At 34.8% G+C, this 23,651-nt stretch overlaps 1 protein-coding gene across 1 annotated transcript in view; it reads right to left on the bottom strand.

The window, feature by feature from the left end:
* Window positions 1-23,651, bottom strand: part of astn2 (astrotactin 2) — a 398,940-nt gene that overhangs the window by 255,222 nt on the left and 120,067 nt on the right. Inside the window, exon 4 of the mRNA XM_015392541.1 lies at window positions 4,043-4,195. Coding sequence (XP_015248027.1) covers window positions 4,043-4,195 — 153 coding nt within the window. The remainder of the gene's footprint in view (window positions 1-4,042; window positions 4,196-23,651) is intronic.

Genomic DNA, 23,651 nt, shown 5'->3' with positions numbered 1-23,651 from the left:
GTCAAGGTATATGATGCATCTGCAAAAACTAGGACAGTATTTGCTGAGTAGGAAGTAAGATATACTGCTATAATGCATATTTTTTTATGTAGGCATAAGGACACTATAAAATAAGTATGAGCACAGCTGGGGTGTGTTACTGATCAGACAGAATGGAGGTAACATATGTGCTTATAGTTTTTTTTATGTATATATGGTAACATTTTTTACTATTACGTTTGCAGTTCAGTCTCTGTAAATCAACATGATATCAAACACTAGAAAAATGTGTTAATGGAATTTGCCCAACCTAGGAAGTTTTATAGAAAAAAAAAGAAACTTTGAAAATTGCTGCGTGCTACAGGATACTGATGGCCAATGCATCATATTCCTACAGTACCTACTGTTTTCCCTCCCACACGGACGCTGAAGACAATAGATTTCCTTTTGTGCAGACAGGCCAGCTGCTAGTGGGGTCAATATTGGTTTACTCGTAGATTGCATTTTCACACCATCAACATGTTACCAAACAACTGTGCAGAGGGTGGTATTGTTCCATAAAAATTTGAAACTCTGTAGTTGTTGTTTTTTCTGGATAGGTCAGGATGACAAAGGTTAGGGATCAAAAATGTTGTTTTGAAAGTAGGATTCAGTAAGAAAAATAAAAGTGTAAAAATCTTGTCTTCTAGTTGTAACTTTTTCTGAACAATTCACTATTACAAAATTTCTGGTTTTTAAGTTTGCAACTGCATTTTTAGTTATTGTCAAGCTTTCTTTTTACTATTACTTTTGCTTAATAATTTTTCTTTGAATAAAAATTGCTTTTTTGCCTTTTTATTATCAAACAAAAAATTATTGACTTTATGCTGTTAACATATTCTGTTGTGTATACTTTCAATATACAACTTTAACAGGACTAGTGCAGTGTTTATGTTAAGCCTTCTAAAATTAGGGATTGAAAGTATTTTGAAATATACTGAAGCAAATTTTAGAACTATTGTCAACTGCAATGTGTCAAACAAATTTACTGTATGAGTCATCAGTCACTGGGGGATAATAATATTAAAGTGAAAGATGACAGAGCAAAATTATTATATTACAGATGGTTGAAATGTAACGGGATATTTAATATAATATATGTATTATAATATATTTAGATATATCTCAGATAGATTATTTTGTATGAAATGGAACTATATGCAACATGTCAAATAACATTCTTTTGATTTGAAAGAAAAAATTGAATTTAAAAACTATAAACTATAATTCTGCAGTGAAGTTACAGTGATCACTGTGATTATTACATTTCAAGCAACCTTTATTTAAAGCCAAAGGAACAGCATAAGTCTGCAACATCTGATTTTCACTGCATACAATGGAGGCAAGGTATTCTCATAGCAGGAGGCCTGTGATGGTAGAGACAATGTTACAACTTTTCACAGAACTTCAAGTCGAAAAACATTAACTATCCCTTTAAGAGCAGGAGCTAACTAAGATTAAAGTTATTTTCAGACAACACAAAAAATTAAACTTATCTGAAAACACATAATTTGGGTTATTTAATGTAGGATTTAATTTACAAGACGGAACATAGCCTTGTCTTTACAAGTTCCTCCATTAATTGTCAATCTGCTGCCTGCTTCAAGTACTGTTATCAGAATTTAGAAAATATATCAGATCTTTGGTTCAAACTTCTTATTTTATATTTCAAATGTTTTGTATACTGTCTTTCTAATCTGGTTTTGCTCTTCACCATTGTGCACAATAAATTGTTTTCATGTTTGCAGCACTGACCTTTGTGGTCTGACCAATCAACACCCCTTCATTTCAGTCCAACTTATTGCTTATCATTTTGTTATTTTTGTTGCATGAACCAACACTCAGGAACACTTTTACAGTTTTAAACTATAAACTGTCAAAGGAAATATTTCACTTCTCACCTCAAGACAGACATCTCTCAGTCATGTCCTGCGCAGTTTTGATAAAGGGATTATTGGCTGCTGGCTGGGCTTCTTTTGCTCACTATTTTTTGAAACATGTCACACTTCGGTATAGCACAGTCAAATGACCAGGGCAATAAAATAACTAATAGAATAATCTGCATAGTAATCTTTTTGAAACCCCTGTCTGATTGGGGAAAACAGAGAATTAGTCTGAGTCTTTTGTGAAATGGAAAGTTAAGGAAGTCTTTGTGATGTTGCTATTTATTGCAACATCACAAAGTAAAAGTAGAAGTAAAAGTAGAAGAATGGTTATCTTGTCAGATGTAGTAGACACATTAGGGTTAATGTCTCACGATAATAGGAATTTAAACTGTGGTCATAAAGGCATGTCAATTGACACAGACTGTTAATTATTGCATATATAATTGAAATGTATGTTGCCAATAATAATCTGCATTTGTTGTTGTGATCGATCCTGATCCTGAAACGGAAAAAAACTGGAAAAAATTGAAAATTCGATCATTGTGAAATAAATATCTACTTGAAAAAGTAATTCATAAATATTTATGCGACTATGAAATTGTGAAATAACTAAATGGAAGAAAAGTTCTCTTTAACTTTTTATGAACAGCATTTTATAATTATGAAATAATAAACTTGAACAAAAAACCTTTCTCCATAATAGAATTCATTATTGAGGCAATTTTATTCAAATAACTTAGAAAGTCTGCTTCCTTTTTATAATCTTTTCCCTGAATGTTTTCTTTTTTCATTATGATACTTTCCATTTATTTATCTTTTTTTTTTTATCTTTCCAAATAATTCACTGGTTTCCAAATGTCAATTTTTTGTATTTCTTCTCATATGGCCACTACAACCATAAACAAGCAACTTTTCTGTACCACCCTGTCCTTGTGGTAATGGTAAAAACATCACATGCTTTGAGCTACAGTATCTTGTGCCAAGTTGGGATAGTAAAAAATGGTAGCAGTGCTGCATTACTGGCATTTAGAAGAGCAGGAAGTTAAATGTAAAATTCAAAGTGTTAAGAATCCTTAACCATTAAACAGGAAAAATTTAATTTGGATGTCAACTTGGGTCTTTTAAATGTCAGGGGCTGAAATCTATTTAATATTTATGTCATAAATACCTGAATTAGATCAAAGTTCAGTAACTGTTAACACATTAAACTATGTTCTGCACTTATAGTAAAACGCAATGGTGGACAGTTGTACTTGAGTGAAAGTATTGATTATTAGTATTATTACTCATAGTCAAAACTTACTCAATTACTGGTATAACTTACTGTTTTACAAATAATATCTGCCCTGAGATTCTCACATTTGTTGAACATTATGCAAATCTCTAACACATTGGTGTGCAAATTCAGTCCTAAAGGCTACTATCTGCCATGTTGAAATAGCTTTTCAAGAAAACACAAAAACAGCAACAGCAAATTACGAAACTAAGCTGGGCCAAAAGTATCAAGTAACTAACAGTATCCCTCCCTCCACAGAAAAAATAAAAAAAATAAAAAATACTCAAATAAAGATACTCAAAAAAAGTACTTATGTAAAGTAACTGAGTAGCTGTACTTGGCTACTTTCCACAACAAATAAAAGTACAGAGGATTCGGGTGTTATATTAAACAATTTAACCTGGACCACACCTATATAACCCAAATAAAACAGAATACAAGACCTAGATATATGAAGCAAATAAAATGCTTTAAATTGAGGATGTTTATAAAGAACTAAGCATACCACAAAACCCAGGATATGTACAAAATATTAAATAAAAAACTTTGGATTTTGACCACATTAGACTTTTTTTTTTACCCAAAACGATGTGAGTCTTCTCATCATTACATAAAAGTCTCATTACTGCACCAATATTCACTAAAACCAAAACCAGAAAAACAGTGAGTATTAATAGATGCATTTTGTTTAGGATGAAAAAGCAATAAGATAATATCCATATATTTATTTTAAAATATTTGAAATGTTTTAAAGTCTTGTTTTAATGTTACAAAATCCTCAAAGCGATTTCACAGAACCAGTCTAGTACTACTTGACTGGTAAACAGGTAAGATGCTAAAGTTAAATGTCTTTTGGTCTTACCTCTAGTGTGGCTGGAGACCCTCCGTCGGCCCGTGGATGAGCTGTGCACGGCGTGCTGGTAATGAGGCATGTTGGTTGGGGTGTTGGGAACACGAAAGCTGTCTTGAAACCTCTGCATCAAGTCCTCTATCGAGTCTGTGTTTGCTTCAATAGCTGAAAAGAGGAGATGATACATCAAAAGGGTATAGCGTTGTTGTTTTTTTAAACAATTTGCGATGACTGACACACTTTTTAATACATTGTGAAAATCCATACAGAGGTAGAACAAAGTATTAACAAAAAAACCTGATTTCATCCATTTCTTTTATAGGAGGCTTAAGAGATTAGACCATGGAAATACACGAAGACCCACTAGATTTCCCATTTAGACAGGAGAAAAAAAAAAAAAAAAACAGCACGGTTTTCTTTCTGCTATTTTTTCTGCCTTTTAAATGATACCATCAATTCAATATTGCCTCATCTCTACAGGGATCCTGCCAGCTCTTCCCCTGATTGTTCAGTCTCACTTCTCCTGATGAATGACTCCAAAACAACTAACTGGAGGGAAAAAGAAGGGGCTGGGAGACGGTTATCTCTGCTTTGCTCAAATAAAGGATACTACAAGGGGGGAAATAAATGAGTTTATAAATAATCATGGATGTTTGTGGCAGTAAACTTCAAAATTTGGTTATCCCCTTTGTGTTTGACACACATATCCACACATATATTAGCAATGATCACATTTGAACGCAGTCTGTATCATAAGAGAACATTTTAACAACTACATGAAACAGTGAAGATTACTCCATCCTCAAACTTCCTCCAGTGTAGCCTTCTCTGAATGATGAGGCCATTCATCACCCAAAACACCAGTAGCCCCAACCTATCATATCATCTTTTGATCTGCCAGTCTGGCTCGGAGGTGTACTCTGTCCATGAATAATGGCGATATGTTGCACCCAGTCAAGCATCATCATGCATGTCAATGAGCTTGCGGAAGGAGAAGATGAAGACACAGGTGAAAGGAATACAATTACTCACACAAATCCTGACTGAAAACAATAACAAAGACATTGCAGTTTGCACATTATGATATACATTTGTTCAGATTTATGTGCAATTCAGATCAATCTGCAATGTTTGCTTTGTTTATGAGCCTGTGCAATGTAAACTAATTTAGCCCTAAATATGAAGCATATGCAAGATCAAAACCGCCCCTTAATTAGATTTTTTTTTTTTTTTAGAAATTTCCTCTCCTACATTTAGTTTTACCCCTTAGAATGCGAATACAAATTATTTAAATTAACAGTCATTAGGCTATATGCTAGATAAACCTAGATTGTTAATTTTTCTTTTAAAAAACAACCATAATCCATGTCTACAGTGGTTAACTCTTCATATTTGAGTTATGCTTGTCTTTTTGTTATAACTCCACCTTCTTACCACAGATTTTCATTACAATCCACTAAAAGTGTGCTAATTTCCCTTAGTTTTGTGTTAACACAATTTGTAGAAATAAACCAACACAAAGCAGTGAAGAATGAAAGAGGGATTTTTTTCTTTTAACATAATATCTAAAAAGTATGTTTTGAAATTGTATTAAAATGCCTTTTTTCAGAACTGTCCTCTAATGTGTCCCTCCTCAGCCACTAGGTTCAGGTGGAGGGCCAAGAACTGTATTGATTTGAAGATGTGTCATAATCATTCCAGTTTTCTGGGGATGAATTTAGCAATTAAAATACTTTTTTTTAATAACATAAGGCTGCTTGAATTCCTTACAGAATTTTTTTTCATGACATGTCTGGTGTTTTCCTTGGTTTTATTATATCGCTGCTCATTCAGACATATTTACATCTGGATTAAATTACACACATGCATGCTACAGTATTTCTACTAATTCAACCTATTTTAAATGCTTTTTTCTTATCAAAAGAGGGAAAACAAAATAGTGAAAGGAATGATTTACATCTAGATAAATGAATTTTTGCACAAAATACAACCTTGTATTATTTCAATTTTTTTTTAACTTTCCATTCAATAAAAAAAACTGTACTGAAATGTGTGGCTGTTATAAAACAAAGTGAAAATATGTGTTAATCACTTTTTTAATGTACTTCATAATCCACAATCAACACCACAATTGTAATAAAGTAAAGCCTCTAATTAATAAAACTCATGTTACTTTTAAATGACCTTTTTCTTTCCAGTTTGTGTTGAATCAGTCGTCCAGAATATTTTCCTCAAATTTCTACAGATCCTAACATTTTTATTCTGCAAATGTGTGATTGACCTTTGTGATCCTTTTGGTCAATGTAGTAAATAGTCGTTTTTTTTTTTTTTTTGTTTGCATGTTTTGTTTTGATGTAGGCAGACAGAATATTGGATTAGAGAGAGGGAGAAAACATAAGGTGAAAGTCACCAGGCCAGGACAAGAAACTGCATCAAGGACCGAAGCCTTTGGACATGGGTCCTGTGCTTAAAGGTACACTATGCAACCGGTGTTGATTTTCCAGCGAGGCTCCCCCCAGAGGGTGGGTGTAAAAGTGCACTGTCGTAAATATGCTCAGCTGTTCTCCTGGTTTCTCCGTCAAGCCAGGCGCGGTTGTTTTGAGCTTAGCAGACAGGCGAACGCAACGAATGACTAATGCTGCGTTCACCCCTGACGCAGCTGGCGCGACAGAAGCAGCGAGTTTACATGCAAAGTCAATGGTTGACGCGTGTCAAGGCGCAGCAAAAGGTCCCGCGGTGCGTTTTGAGCAGCAGGCGCCGCGTCTGAGCAGCTGAAGCAGCGCGTCGGGCGCGTTCATTCATCTGACGCAGGGAGAGAGACACAGCGCTGATGATCAGAGCGCTATCATCACTCCTCTTAAACAGTTTATTGACGCCTAAATTAACTTAAAATGCAGAAATCTGCCGGCAGAATATGTTCGCTTTTATTATCCTGCTGCCTGCAGTTTGGATTATTTAGATGAAAAACACCTACCAGCTGCAGCGGTGAACCGCGAGGAGGCGACCCGGCCAGAGGCTGCTGATGAAGGGATTCCGGCGCATCGCTGGTATGTGGAGGTCTAAGCGGCTCCGACAGAAAAAATATTGAAGGCAGGATGATAATCTGAATGAACTGACTGCACTGATTACGTTTTAAGGTGTATTTTCTCACTTAAACACATATTAGAACTACTTTATTCCCACTGATCACAGCAAATATAGCTGCAAGGCAGAGAAAGGATAGTGAAGCTCCGCCCAACGCGCGTCAGACACACTTTTGCACCGTGCAGCCAGAGCAGCAAAGCTGCTTCAGCCGCGCGTCAGAACTAACTGGTACAAGCAGCAAAAATGAAGCAGCAGACGCGATTTTGCTGCTTTTGCTGCGTCCGATGTGAACGTAGCATAACTGCACAAAGATCGCCACTGTGCTAGCAACGAGCTTGCTTTTAACTGGTGGGTGTAGCAGTTCTCGCCGTAAAGCAAGACTGACTCTCGTGAGACTTCTGAGCCTGTGGGTGCGGGTCGGTGCTCCTGCAGTTGCAAGTGCGGTATTTCCCCCACAGACCACCAGGGCGGCCGAGAATACCTTTGTTCAACCTGAAATTACTCATTTAATCATCCAAAACGTTATGGAACACATTAATTAACTGAAAAATGTTGCATAGTGTGCCTTTAACTCCTGCATCACCACCGCACCTTCCTCGCTGTTCTTTTGTAACCTCCAGGCTAAATCCTTGATGCACTCATGGAGTCATTTTGAAAGACCAACCTCTCAAGGTTTCATATTTTCTCTAACTGTAATGCTCTACAGTAATTTGTGCCCACCATGATTCAGTTTAATCTCAATAATGTCCTTCTAACTTGTTCTATAAATGAAGGCATGGTGTGTTGCTTATTTAGATCATTTGGATTTAGTCCACTTTATGTTGTCAGACTGATTCTGTTTATGGAATTTTCACATGTTGGGTGATAAGTCATATGTGAGGGTAGAAGAATTTAACTTAGTTTTACAAAATTTGTATAATTTAACAAAAGGTAATTTGTGATTTATAAAGTAGAAAATTGTTTTTTTTTATCGTTTCTACATTTTATTTGGAGAGCCCTTTCTGCTGCTTGGAAAAAAATCTCCATTTGTATTTGTATTTTTTTTTTCATTAAAGCAAAAAAGAAAATCTGTAAGGGCCAATACACTTTTCATGGCATAAAGAATAAGTTTCAGCTCATGTTGTGTTGTGTTGGTTGCATGTGCCAACTGTGTACTGGTAATGCCAGAAAACATAAAAAGAAAAGCAGTAATGTGCCATTCCTGTGGTAAACCTACCATCACCATAAAACAGAGTACATTATTCACATTTCAGAGTTTTCTGTTTTCCACTTCAGCATTTTTAAATGCAGAATTGACTAAGATTGCAGCCAATAAACACAACTGAAAGGCTTAATGCAAGATGAGTGCACACAGAGCAATTGACCAACATGCTGTATTGAGCAAGCAACTCTGGTACCCACTCTGTTGAAAGCACTACAGTGGAAATTGATTTGTATTGCGCTATTGACAAAAGAAGCTTAGTGTGGTTCCTTCCAACATTCTAAGTTTCTAGAAGAACCACACTAATGTCTTATGCATTTTCTATACAAATACAACAGCACAAGCTACATTAAAAGGACCACAGATAAAAATCAAAGGAAGCATTTTGATTCTTAATGATTGATCAATAGCTTCTCTGGTATCTTATTAGGTATTCATGTTTCAGGTTTTGCATTATAAATTATAATACACTACACTCAGGTTCTGTCATTTTATAGGTTTTTGTTATTTTAAGATGTAATTTTAAATATCAGTTATCAGCATTAACTATATACATTTACCAGCGTGCCTCTAAAAACTATGGTCTCTTAGTACCTGCTTCAATTTAATGTGCTGTATAGACCAGAGCAGATGTTTCTAAATGATCAATCTGCAGTTCTGTCATCCTTGCATGGCTTGTTTACTTTCATCCTCTTATCTTGAGTGTGTCTGGTGTGAAAATATAGAAGCATTCATGTTGAATAGAAGAAAACAACATTTCTAACAGCTATTGCGCTGGATGCAAGTGTGTTTTAGATCTTTAGCACAAAGGAAAACAGCAAAAATCTTTCTTTCTTCATATAACATTAAAATTATTTAAAGATCAACAGTGTTTGATGCTAGGACAGATAATGCAATGGAGCTTCTGCTTCTAGCACTGTTGATTTGTATGATGGGCATGTATTTAAGGAGTAGATTCTTTGTGCTACCTCAATAAAGAAGCCATTTAAGCTATTTTACGGAATAAAAAAAGAGGAAGAATATGCCATTGTGAATACCAGCAAAACCTTGAGCTCATCACATGACATAAAACCTACTTGAAGACAAGAGCCAAATAAAACATTTGGGAAAGCAGAAAGAAGCAGACAAACTTAAGGATTTTTTTATATTATCACTGACTTCAAGGAAATGCATATAAAACAGATTCAAAGGCATTAAAAGCCAATGAAAACAATGAAAGCAGTTATATCTCTTGGTGGAATCTGCAAAGGAAAGATATTCAAAAGCTTCCAGCAGTAACATTTTTCCTTAACATAACTTTTCTAGGTTCTTGTGATGGTAATCTAAGGGCCTAATCTTCAATTAATAAATCCTGCTAAATTGAACATGCAGTAAGTGGACTTGTTGTGGGTGATCTACAATGATTGTTGGGTAAATGTGAAGGGGTGCAAAGCGGTTAATTTCTTGTCTATTGAAATGTGTTACAAGCAGTTTGAGAGTCACAGTAAAAGAAAGATGAAGTTCTACGCCACTGTATTTAGAAGTAATAATTAGGCCCTAAACAGCTTTAGGCTACTTATCTTTACCCGCTCTTCCCAAAAGATGCTTGACCACAGATACTGGAAAACAGTGAAGGCCCATGATCACATAACACATAGCCATTTCTGTGTAGAGACCATGAAAAAATAAATATAAAGGAGAAAAAAATAACTTGCGTGAATAAATGATTCACAGTTTCCTGGTGATAATGATTTTGGCACTGATGCTTGTCTGATTCCTAATAAGATACACTTGCTCAGCTCCGCCCTGTTCTCGTTACCACTCATCGGATCCACCTGCATCTATCAGTATACATCCAGCCTTCAGACCAGACATCAGTGCCAGATTATTTTGAGTCATTAGTGAGATTTATTCAAGCGTTCTACTCCTGACTTCCTGCCTGCCTGTTTGCCTGACCCGTTCTCTCTCTTGATACCTGAGCCCGCCTAACCTGTCTGATCTGTAAGCCTGCCTGTTACTGGACTTGGATCTGTGCCCTGACTCGGCCCTGGATTTACCTTCGGATTGTCTTTGCACCTCGGATTACCCAGCTCTGACCCTGTACCTCATCTCTGACTACAGAGTCTGTAAATCCCCCTGGACCTATTGCCAGTCATTGTCTTCACAGTTCTGATCCCTTGTATGTCCCCTGACCACCAGGTACCAGCTAGAACCAATCGTTAGCATGCCTATCCACTAGCTGGAGCCAGTGCTGACTGTTCCCACCAGACCCCAGGCTGTGAGAAGAGGTTTCTGCAAGAGACGCTGATGATAACCCGGTGAACAGCTGCTGCTTACCCTTTAATAAACTGTCCTAAAACATCACGCGTTTGTTCTGGCTGAATTCAGGGTCCTTATCCTCTACACATAACACCTGGGTCTGCTCTAAAGAAATGCAATTCTTCTCTCCAGGTGCTCACAATGATTCACAAAAATTTTCTATTTCCACATCACACATGCATTTTCAATCTTAACATATAAATAAATAAATAAACTTGTCTTTAGCCATCAAAACCACACACAAAATGGGGATTTTTCACAGCATATTTTCCCAAATGCTGTATATATTTTCCTAGTACACTCTTTATAGTACTAAGTACTTTCCTCCTGAAGGAAAAACAAATATCAACCCCCCCCCCCAACCAAAGAGGGAAAAAAAGCTTTTCATCTCTAGTTCAATGTCAGATGAAGCTCTGCTGTCTTTAATTTCTTTTTTTCATCTCTCTTATCTACCTTTACTCTGTTATCCGTGGCTTGTGTGTGTAAACACTGTCTTATGAGCAGGGTATGTCAACAGCTTGCTGCCTCAGTCAACTTACTCCAGGTGGTCTCATGATGCCCACTGTGAGCAGATAATACTATTCTGTTTTCAGCATTTTTTTAGCTGCAGTATTTTTCTTGTTTACTGGCTTTGCAGAATTGGGTGTTGCCTACTCACTTTTATTTTGGTTTATTCATTTGACCTCCCCTACCACCGTAGTTTTGCATTTTATGTTACACTTTTCTATGATTTCATTTTAAGTGATTTCTCTCTGACTCTTTATAGCAAACCAAAAACAATTGATGCTGAAATAAGGGAACTATGTCATTTAAACAGCGAATATAACTGTGTCAAAAAGGTGTTTGCTTTCTGATGTAGTAAATATGTAAAAGTGTCCAAACAGGGAATAAGGATTTTGCTGGAACTTCCACAGTAGACATACTACGATCCGTCTGCTTCTCCCTCTGTCTCCTGTCTGCAACTCTGATTCTGCAGAATCCCCTTGGGATCTAATTGGTATAAAATGCAGTCACACAGATCTGGAAAAGTAAAATACACTGCCATTTGTTTCTTGACAGACATGTATTCGGTGTTCCTATTAAGGGTGCACTACGGTGACAGGAGAGGCTTTCCAGCTCAGGCAAACATGGTAAGGTTTTTCAGTAACAAGACATTCACTGGCAACTACTGCCACTTAACAAATAGATCATATATTAGCTGATACACTATAAACCAAATCAACCCTCACTTTAACATGAGTTCTCCAAATAATATCAAGTTTAATATTATTTCTTGATAACAAAAAGAAACAAAAAATTGTCATTAAACTTCCTGCTTACCTTAATGGGATTGTACTGCTTTTTTTTGTCTTTTTGGGCTAGTTTAAATAAATTAACGGTCAATTAATTAATATTATAAGTATACAGAAGCTTGAGTGCTAATTGTTGTATATTTTTAGTAAAAAAACTATTACAACCTAAAGTGCCAGCAAAAAAGCATGGGATGTTAGCATTTCTACAATAGATTTAATCTATACTTAACTTTGAAATATTTTTCTGAACTCCCAATTCCTAACAAAAAATGAGCTTCTTGAATTATTTTACAAATTTGACCTAATACAGTATATTTCAAAACAAATGGTAGTGAAAAAAACATGAAGCTCTGTAAATTTCAAATATCTTAATGAAAACAACAAGAAATATTTGTATTTATTCACTAGCATTACTTGAACATTAATTGTTTGTGACTTAAAAAATCTGTCACATGCAAACCAGTTTTGTTTCCCCCACCACAAAACAAGTAGACTAATTGCACTTTGTGCAGAATCTGTCAATGAATATTAAGGGAGGAAAACACCTCTAACTTTAAGGTCTAGGCTAGTCAAGAAAAACTAGTTTTCCACAGAATAGTGCTTAAATGAACATAAAGGATTGATTTTGGCCATTATGTTTAGGAGAGCTTAAGGCTACAATGTTTGTGATGATAGCAAAACATCTCACAAAGAGAACCAGATCTAATATCTTTTCTCAAACTTCTACCAAGAATAAATACATAGCTGGATTCTCTGACTCTATGCCTTCCTGTTCTCCTCCAGCTCTTTTCTAGGCATTGTCATCTTTCTCATTTACTCTAAAATCTTCTTATCTTCACCACATTCACTAACATCGTTTTCCTCATATTCACAGATGTCTTCAACAAATGGACTTTCAATCTAGTCCTTTTGATCTCACTATTATTATTTCTTTGAATTGCAAAGTCATACTTTTACTTTAGTTTACCTCTTTTTTTAGTTACCACTTTTTCAAGGCTGCACTTTTAAAAAAGATGAAATTGTCCAGAGAGCTGTTCCAAACAAAATATCTTTTTGTTTTACACTTGTGTAAACAAAATGACAAATACAATCTAAGTCTTATACTTCTGTTATAATTTTTACCAAAGAAAACAAATGTCCCTACTTCTGTGTTTTCATTGTGATCTGCAATGTGTGTGTATTTATCAAGATTGAAAAAATAACCCTCTTACAGTAAAACGTAAGTCTATTACAGTTATTATTTATCACACTTACATAGGTTGAACAAGCAGAACTACTTAGAAATATCGTGCTTATGGTATCCTTATTATTATCTAGCATTCACACCTTGCCCCTCTGTACCCCTGGAGTGCAGGTTTAGCTACTGCACAACTGCTGCACCTTTAACAGGAGACTAAATACATCTTTCAGAGCTGGGTTCTATGCTTTGTTAATGTTTGTTGTAAAGTAGTATTGAAAACAACAGAGGAGCTTGGAGGCTACCATTAACTCATTTTCAGGTGCATGCATAGCTTTTCTACAGGTACTTCTACCAAAACTCCAAAAATGGCCATACTAATTTAATCGGCTATCACTTCACCTGCTATTATTTTATATATGTGAGCATAGTGTCTGTTTGGTGTGCTGTCTTTGATAGACTGGTGACCTGTCCATGATCTAGTTTGCCTCTCCCCATTGGCTGAAGGTAACAACACTCCCATGACCCTGAAAAGGATTAAGGAGCTATAGTAAATAGGTGGAGGGATGGGCGTCTTGGCTGCGTGATGAACTGACTTCTCCTCTAGTTATAGCTTAGATAGAATCTGGCTGCCTCTGAACAGAAAATCGTAGCTTCAAAAAAACTATTCTCTAATAGCAAGGGCTAACCAGTCATTTGCAGAAGCAGTGGCTTCTGGTAAGACATTTGTACATTATGTGATAAAATCTGATACAATGATGGTTGTACATTTACAGAAAATGATACTCAACACCAGGAAGGCAGAAGAAATTCCATCAGCAAAAAATAGACCTACAGTGAAGGACTACTGAGATGCCAGATGAACAAAACAAGGCCAGATTCCTCGAAACCGCTGATGCAGCCTTTGGGAATTCCTGCCTGCCAGAAACGGAAGCCCTTGACCATGATTACCCGTCCACACAACGTTTGACCCTTATTTCTCTTAAGCTCAAGAGGATATCTCCTATCTGCCCAAAAGTCAGTGAAACATAAGGTAACATTTTCAGATGCTTCATCTATGCCCCATGCCCAGAGGCAGCCGGTGATTCAGCTTGCATGGCAGCTTGAAAGATGAATTACAGTGCTATGAATTTGAACACAACAATGATAGTGTAGTAGCAGTCTCAAAAATCCATTTCACCATATACATCACTTTAAGCTGAACAGATGGCAATTTAAAAACAGAGTATTGATTTAAGCCTTTGACTTTTTTCTGTTTTGTTGAAAAAAGGGTTAAATGCTTTAGAGTTGCATCTTATTCTGTACAAGCTATTTCAGTTATTCTATAAATGTATATTTCAACCCTACAGGATGAAATGGCAACATAATGTCTATACCTTCAAAGGTACCTTTCAAGACAAATTGTAACTATACCAAAACCATTATTATCAGTTCAGTAATGATAGTTTGAATAATTTAAGAAGTTTTTGCAAACTACATGCTTTTCAAAGCCCTTTGGTCAAGATTCAAAATGACTGACAAGTACTGTATACTTGTCAGTATTAAGCCATGCATAACATTAAATAAAATCATCTACTTTTCCATCCTATGCCATTTGGTGCACATCTGTTCTACCAAATGGGAGAATTGTAGATGTTCTCTACTTATAAGGCGTCAGATGACAGCAAATATTTGTGTTTCAAAGTACATCTGTAGCCTCAGAAAATCATGTGGGTATTTCTAAAGCTCAGACCTCATACTGCTTTACTTTACTTCTCAGAGAGAGAGAAAAAAGATAGCTTAAGAAATAAAATTCCTGTGCAGTATTTTCCTATATTTGTATATTCTATTATTTTCTCACTTTCTCTCATCAACCTTTACTGTTTTATTTTAACCACACTCATAAACCATTTCTTTTTTTTAATCCAGCATGGTGTAGGGAGCAAAGGATTTAAAAACAGATCAATGTTTTTTTGTTTTTTTTTCTTCCCCTCCAGCTCAGATTTTTCTCTTTGATTTATTAAATTTGTCATTGTTTGAATCGGAGCAATCCTTTGTGAATGTCTGAAAAAAAGCTTTCAAGGCTTCACTTCTGAAAATGAGATAGAAACATGAGAGGTCAGAAGGAAACAAAGGAAAAAAGCGTGACACAGAGAAATGATCCTGTGCAAGAGGATAAATGAGAGCTGAAACATTAAAAGATAAAGACTCAGACATGTGCAGAAGGGAACATAAATAATACATAGAGGCAGAGTAATAAACAAAAAAATAAAAGAGGCAGTAAAGAAAGTCGTTTTTATACTATTTTAAAACCTCAATTGAAACTCTTAACATTTATGAAGAGAAAGCAGACAACAATTATTTTAACCTTAGGATGACTTTACAAAAGTATTCAAACATTGACATTTCAGAAATCTTATTACACTACAAACAACAGTGTATTTTTATCTTTTTTTTTTAGATAAAAAACAATGCAACGTTTTTTTGTTGTTTCGTTTTTTTTTTTTTATTTGTTAGACCACCTTTCACTGCAGTTATAGAATGTCAGTACCAGCTTTGCAAATCTGCAGAGATTCCATGCAAATCTAAGCAAAAAAGCAAATTCTCATTTAAATTGGATAAAGATAATTTGCTAACACCAATTTTTAAGTCTCGCCAAGGAACGTAGGTCTCATTTATGACTGGGCCATTTTAACAAGTAAAAGAACTAAACACTGAGTTGTAGATTTGGGGAATCCTTTCCTCAATTTTTATCTCAAAGAATTCTACAGGCTTCAAAAGTTGGCCTGTGTTAAACTTCATATTTGAAATCAACTTTTACTAAGCATGAAGCAGTCACTGCCAAATTAATAGGTGTGGATTTTGTGTTCTGGCCGTAACATTTGTTTTTCTCCACAGATTGCATTGTCCATGCAGACCAAATATTTCAGTTTTAGTCTTATCTGACCCGTAATCTACGTCAAGGTTGTCGTCCCCTACATACATGGTTGACCTACCCTTGCACAGCCTGCTAGATAATATGGATGACCATGTTTTGGAGTGCTTGCATTGGCGCCATAGTTTTCCATATCTGGGTGACAAATAGAACAGCTTTGTTTATTCAGTTGACTTCTGAAGGTCAGTTGGCTGGATTTTATTTTTTTTTTGTATTGTTTGTTTTTCGGGATAACTGAAGATTCCTTTCATAAAATGTCTTATAGTTTATGATATAAAACTTAAAAGCCATTGGTAATTTTCCCTATAATTCATAATTACTGTATGTCATATTTTGACTTTGGTAATTGCATAAAACAATAAAAAAGGGAGAGGGTTTTATAAAGTGACAAAACTGTGAGTTCAAACTGTACTAATATGTTTGCCAGGCATTGTAAGAAATTGTCTGCTGTAGGGCGAATTCACTCAGTTCAGAAAACATTTACAGTCTCACTTCAAGAATCGAGAGAAATTCAAATATGTTTTTGTTTTTCCTTTGACAGTTCAACACAAAACAAAAACAACAAAGTCCCATAAAAACCTTGAAAATAACAAGAGTAGACAATACCTTGTCCATCCTGCCAGCCTTTCTGTTTGGTATGCAAGATCTGAACTTCTACCATCTTATGTCTTGTCAATCCTACCCACTGGAAAATATAATGTAATGTTACATCTCCAGTCAGATACTTTTCTTGTCTGACCTCCACTTGCATATTTCAAGATTTGTGCTGTTTTCAAGGGAACACAAATAAAGTTCTATCTATAGCTCAGCTCTTGCCACGGGCCAGAATAAAAAATGGATGTGTCTCCCAATGCTGCGGCAGCAGAACATCACAGGCCACGCTCTGACCTCCAACTGCACCAGACACTGGAAATAAAGCATAATAATGGGAAATAAGCACTTGCTTTATACTTTAAGTATCAAATCTGATATAAAAAAGGGTTTCTAATTTATCTGGCTTTACACTGCTTGGAATATATTTGGGGTGGAGGGATCTGGAAAACAGTTTTCAGTTGAAAAGGCACAAACAAAACTAGAATTATGGAAAAGTAATCTTTTGTTCTTTACAGTTTCATGTCGGAGACTTGAAAATTTTTGCTACAGCTCAACTGTAGTAAAAAGTTTAAATATAGACATTCTGGTAGAACATATAATTATGTTCTAAGAATAGAGAACTAAGAAAAAAACTTGGATTATTTTTGAAAATAATTTTTTCAAAAGTTTAGCTTTATTAATTTATCAACATAGGTTACAAACTGCGCATAGTAGAGAAACACTACATGCAATACTTTTAGCTGAACTTAAACTAAAGATATTGGACTGTCAAACAGAAAAACTAAAAAAAATTCTAAATGTTTGTACACTTCTATAGCAAATAAATACACATATCAGATTGGATAGAGTTAAAAGTGATCAACTTTTTGAAACTGCTATTTATTATTGAGGGACAAATATTTATACATAAACATTTCCTTACAATATCTGATTTATACATAAATGTTCCCAGTCAATATATGTGGAAAATAAAAATAATTAAAGTGAAAAATAATGCAAGTAAATATGTAATAATGTGCCAGTTTATTACAACAAATGATCCTCATACACACAAACAACCACGTTCATTTTACCACTTTTCCAAATATGTCGTAATCTTAACCTAAAATTTCACATTAAATGTTTTCAGAAAAAAATGTTTTGACTGGTTTCAACCTGAGTAAGCTGCAAACATTAAGAGTATTCATACATTTTCTAATTTTGGGGAAAAAAAGAAAGTTGTTTTATGGGGTAGTTTATAGAATTCAGACTTTGCTACATTTCAGTCTTAAATATAATCAATAGGTGATAAATTCTAACTACCTATTGTTTTAAAACAATAGATATGGTTCAGCTATGAAGAACTATTGGTGCCAGTGACAATTATTAAAGTTCAAAATTTTTGTCACAATTACTAACTCAGGACACCTGCTTGTCAGAAAATAAGCTCTCATCATCTCTCAGTTATTGATTTATAATATCTGCTAATAAAGGTGTGGTGGTACAGAAAATAGATGATTTAAATTGAAAAACGGGCATTCTCAAACAGCGAGTACAGAAACTTCTTTCCAAAATACAATAAATTATTATGAAAATACTTCAAGTTGAAATACTTCAGTCTAAGAAATCTCTAACTAGACTACAAACATTAAATTAAACTAAAATAAAAAGAGAGGGGCTGGAAGATATGGCCAAAACTTGTCTCAAAATATATTTCTTAGATTTGGTCAATACGATATAATTCCGATACCGATAAAACAACATGAAAGCTTTTGAGAGAGATTACCAAGAATGGCAACAACAAATGACCGTTCTAAAAATTATACTGCCTAAATCTATGAAGATTTTCCAATATGACATTTTAGAAATTAACAAAAAGACCAGGGGCTACAGGATGAAGAGATTAAATGCACATCTCTCCCTCTTCATATCTTTCTCCTTCTCAAATGAATCTAAAAGCTCAATGCTTCATAATACGGTAACTTAGAACTTAAAAACATAAAATGCTAAACTCTCAGATTTAAAATAAAGAGTAACAGTACTATTATTATTACCGGTATCTAAAAAGGTAATTACCTCTTAATATGCTACCCTGCATCTTCCCAATCTTTCATCTTAACCTTGTTACTTAGCAGATTAAGATAATTACCTTTAACCTGGCAAAAGGAATTTCTGCTTCAAATAGTCTGACTCCTGAAGGAGAGGACATTTAAAAAACAATTTTATAAATTACTCTAGGTGCAGGAAAAAAACAAATAATCTTTTGCGAAGTTTTCACTTTTATTATAACTAACTAATAAGCTAGGTATTTTAGGGTTTAAAAAGTCCTTTTATGAATAATAAATGTATTGCTAATAAGAAACTGCAAACATGTGAAAGATTTAACCAAACTCAATTTAGAAATTTAGTTCTGATATCTCACCTATTAAGATGTCATACCTTCTAAATAGCTGTTGTGGTCAATGCTTGTTTTACAGTGCTGTGTTTGTGCTGCAACACTATAGCTGCATGGTGTGCATGATTTGACCTTCTTGCAACATCTGCCCTTTTGAAATGGGTTTCTGCTGTGCAGGATATCCAGAGAAGGTTACATATGCCTGATGGGTTCTGGTGGAGTAGCTCTGAATGATAGATAACAGTTCTGTGAATGCCCGTCACAGAGCAAGATTTCCTATATGGGTGATTTACACGCCCCTATAGCATCATCAGAGCTCTTTGAGTCTTGCAGAATAATGAAAGTGACAGCTCTCATTTGTTTAATTCTCTAAGTAAAAAAACAGCTTATGTCATATACAAGTCAAGCAATATTCATATAATCCCTTGAGGAAATATCACACACTTCAGTTGCATGGGGTACCTCTAAGCATGGGCAGGAAATAGAATGTATGTTATTAGAAAAGGTCTAACTATTACCCAGTAAATAAAACAAGGAGAGAAGTGTGACCCTCTTATTCAGTGTAAGCGACTCTGAAATAGAAATAATTAATTCAAACAATCTGTGTGAACAGTACCATCCCTTACGGTTAATGGTAAATAAGAGATTGCCTCTTATGTATACAAAAGGTAGTATGGTTATTAGTTAGACGAGAAAACATCTAAGCAATTCTATGCAGTAACATACACAAAGAACTTCCTCAACAAACGCTGACAAATTTCTGACAAAGAAAAGTTGGTACTTCTGTATTTTAGCATAAATAATACAACAATATTTTTTTACCATCGTTATTAAAAGCTTGTGTGAAAGGAGTGGTATTAAGGGTTCGGTTTTTAACACATTTTGCAAATACATTTTGCTCGGAAGCCAAGAAGATATTAAATGTTTAACAGTATATTTTTGCTGTGCATTTTTAAAAAATACCTTTTAACAATTTACGCAAGAAAACGAAGAAAGATAGTAAAGTGTTTGACAGAGAAAATTTTCTAACAAAAAATGGGGTTTTAAAAAGAACTCCTTAAATGATCAAGCTATTATTTAGGATTATCCTAATACCAATAGAAACAATGGAATTTTACTCTTTTTTTTTTTTTAAATCAAAATAGATAAAGGTTTTAAATCAAAAATATTGTTTGAGATAAAATTATCTAGTTAATAGCTAGGCCTGCTGTAGTTTAAACTCTAAAGTCAACAATTTTTATTCAAAACCATAGGATTTTTAACAGGGATCAAATTGTGGTCCAAATATCTTAAAGGGACAGTATGTACCATTTACCCCCATCTAGAGGTGCACTAAATGAATTACAAAAGCAGTGTGTGAGCTCTACTGCAGAAGCCGTGGAATTATATTTTACTCTTTGTAAGCTTTTTTAAGCCCTGCTTCCAGAGAAATGTTCCTTTGTTTCGTTGTTTACAGTCACCTGCTTGTATGACCTTTGTGAGAAAAAAAACAGCATGTGATAACTATTGCACTAGAGCTCCTCCAGTGAATAATAATAAGCAAACTAGCCATCTCGGCCAGGGGTACAGACTAGTTGCTGGACCACATTTCATCATGCCAAAATAAAATTCCCTGTCATATTGAATTACTGTATCAGAAAGGCTGCAAACTTAATCAGTTTTAAAGGCCTGCTACCTCTTAAATTGTCTTTACATGCTAAACGCTGGGCTTCACCAAAGTACTCCTTTTGTCCCCAAATTACTCCTTTTTTTTTTCCTTACCTCTCACTGGACAACTAATATGGATCCTTAGATAATAATGATCTACGGTTGTTTATCGTTTTAAACTCCTCCATCATTCACAAGACTTTTTTTCATATAAAGGTAAAACACATAACGCTGACTAGTTTGTCCCCTTTTGGCTACTCTGATCAAAACTGGAGATAAAACATGGCATCTCACATTGGGTGCAACACATCCTACATATTTATAAAGAACTAGTTTTAATCTATGAGAACCCTTTCATTTTGATGTGATGTTTTAGACTTTTACAATATATATTATAATTAAAACAATACTTGATTTTTGCTCATAAAAAAACAAATTTACTATAGATGGTTTCCTTTAAAGAAACACTTAACAAATCTTATCTTTTATTTGAAAATTCAAAGCTTAGTATCTGATTCAAATTTCAATGTTGCGTCATTCAAACTTGAGCACATTACAGGTTTTATTTTGTTCCTTAAGAAACTTTGAGGCACACTTTACTATTCCCTAAACCTTCAAAGAATTATCCCTCTATGCAGTGTCAATATTTAGAGTTCATAAAAAAAGATATTTCCTCATATACTGTACCACAAACCAGAAGGTGTGAATCAGTGCCCAACCTCAGTATTGGTATATGAAAATGTTCCCTTCCAGTGCTATATTTTATACATTTTTTTCTAAACACACCAATACCTTTGAACAAAATAATTATTAAGTGCCTCAAGCCAGTTCAGTGCAAAGTCATCTCAACACAATCATGTGAAATGTAACTGGACAGTTGTTCCATGAGAGATCCTCTCTTAAAGAAAATTCCTTATTGTTTTATCAGTGCAGAACCTTGTTTCATGTGTTGTTACTAATGTGACCACTATCATTTATTTGTTTCTGTTGTTGCTCAACTCTATTTTGCTTCTCACAATTCTATGCCTTCAACCTGAGTGATCCAAACTGCAGATACCATCTGTAAACATTACGTCCATAACCCATTATACAATATTAGGTATTTGTCTACCCCTTCATGCAGAAGGCTTGCATGTTGAGTAATACATAGCCGGACTACCGATTAAAAACATATTCAAAATTGAAAGCTGATTAATTTGCTGCTGAAAGAATCATACAATTATGGAATCACACAATCCAAATTGGATAAAAAAATTATGATAAATAACAATTAGATTTTAATAATTATCTAATTGATTATAATGTCTTTATCCATCCAGATAAAGCACTCTATTGTAGTCTAGTACTCGTATCCCTCCTTTTATTTTCCCTGAGGTTTCCAGATTTATACTTGCACTCTGTACACTGTAACTACTTGAAAACTCAGTAAAAATCCTTGTTTTTGACGACTCACTCTAGCCAATAATGATTATTCTTGTATCTTTATAAAGTTCCTTACATTGTAAAGATCTCGCTCTAGTGTAACTGATTTTTGTAAAAAAAAAAAAAAACATTTCACCACTATGATATACACATTTTTTCCTCAAAAAATAGAAATATTTTTCTTTTTGAATAAAGATAATACTAGTATTTTTTTTCCCTTAAGTACTCTCTTGATTTTCTTTTAAGAACTTCTACCTTATATTTTAAATGTACAGTACATGATATTCTTTCTATTTCAAAATCTAGGGGATTCATCTTATTCATTGGTTCTTCCACATACCAGTCTTTGTTACATGGTGATTTCCTTTTGCTGTGCATGGCTGCTTCTAGTGTTTATGTATCCAACGAGCTTCAGTTTTATTCATTCAGGATTGCACCACCGCTCCCACTGTATACTTTGAAAATGCCTGAGAACCAAACTGTTTTACAAGTTTATCACAAAGAAGAGTAAGCCTTAGAAGAAAGAAATATGTGCAGAATTTATACGGAAACTTGCTACACTGTGTCACTGTTTGTGGCATTTTTGCCTTGCAGCATGATGCATGGTCCAGGATCTTTCAGCGTGTAGTTTGAATGTGGATGCATGGTTTTTCTCCCCAAGTACTCCAGCTTTGTCCAAAAATATGAATGTTAGCTCAATTAGCATCTCTAAATTGCTTATACTGTAGGTGTGTGTGTGCATGGTTTAATAGTATGCCTCTGTGTTGCTTTTGATAGACTAGAAACCATCCCAGGGTGTATCTGCCTTTTGACCCTGACGGTTAAGTGGGAGAAGGTTGATGCATTTGGGAAACTATTTATGTGCTGGCGGAAGAGAAGGTGGGATGCCCATGCACAGTTATTCAAGAAATTACTTGGCTTCTTACCTAAATTTCTGGACAAATCGTCCTCTAAATCTTTACACAACATAAGAAATTCAGATGTAAGGTCAACTTTTAACGTTCTGTTTGCAGCTAAACTTTCTGTAAACACTTAGAGTCAGATTTAGCATGTTGATTATATATATATATATAGTTATGTAAAGTGGCAAATCCTAAGAGATCATGGGGGCATTTCAACTAGGATTATGCATTATTCAGTGTGGGATAAATAACAGCGACTTTTGAGACTCAGTCAGCACCTTTCGTTAATTAAAGTCCAACCTAACAGAGAAGTGCAAAAGGTTTAACAACAATGTTAACCTATTTGCCTAAATACTTAGAAAGGTGTTCGTAAAAATATATTAACTAAATATATTATCTCAGGTAGGTTTTAAAAATGGATTATTCCTACAATATGTGCCATTTTATATATCATTAACTTTAAGTGAATAACCCTTAGTCCCAGTTCATGTTCAGAAAGGGTGAATAGGTCAAGTACTTATACACCTCTATCTATCTGACTGCTTCCTATTACCTGACCTTCACAGAATACATTAAGCTGCCTGACTTAACTTGGAAAGTCAATGACTCTGGGGCTTAATAGAAAAGGTTTGTCTTTTAAACTGCTGGATTTTTGCAGTTTAACTGCCCTAAAAATTAAACATTGACATGATAAACAGAAAGTTCTATATGCTGCA

The sequence above is a fragment of the Cyprinodon variegatus genome, unplaced genomic scaffold (assembly GCF_000732505.1).
Source record: "Cyprinodon variegatus isolate N-32 unplaced genomic scaffold, C_variegatus-1.0 Scaffold23, whole genome shotgun sequence".
Lineage (NCBI taxonomy): Eukaryota > Metazoa > Chordata > Actinopteri > Cyprinodontiformes > Cyprinodontidae > Cyprinodon > Cyprinodon variegatus.
Note: the sequence above shows the minus strand (reverse complement) of the source record. Positions and strands in the feature narration are given on the sequence as shown.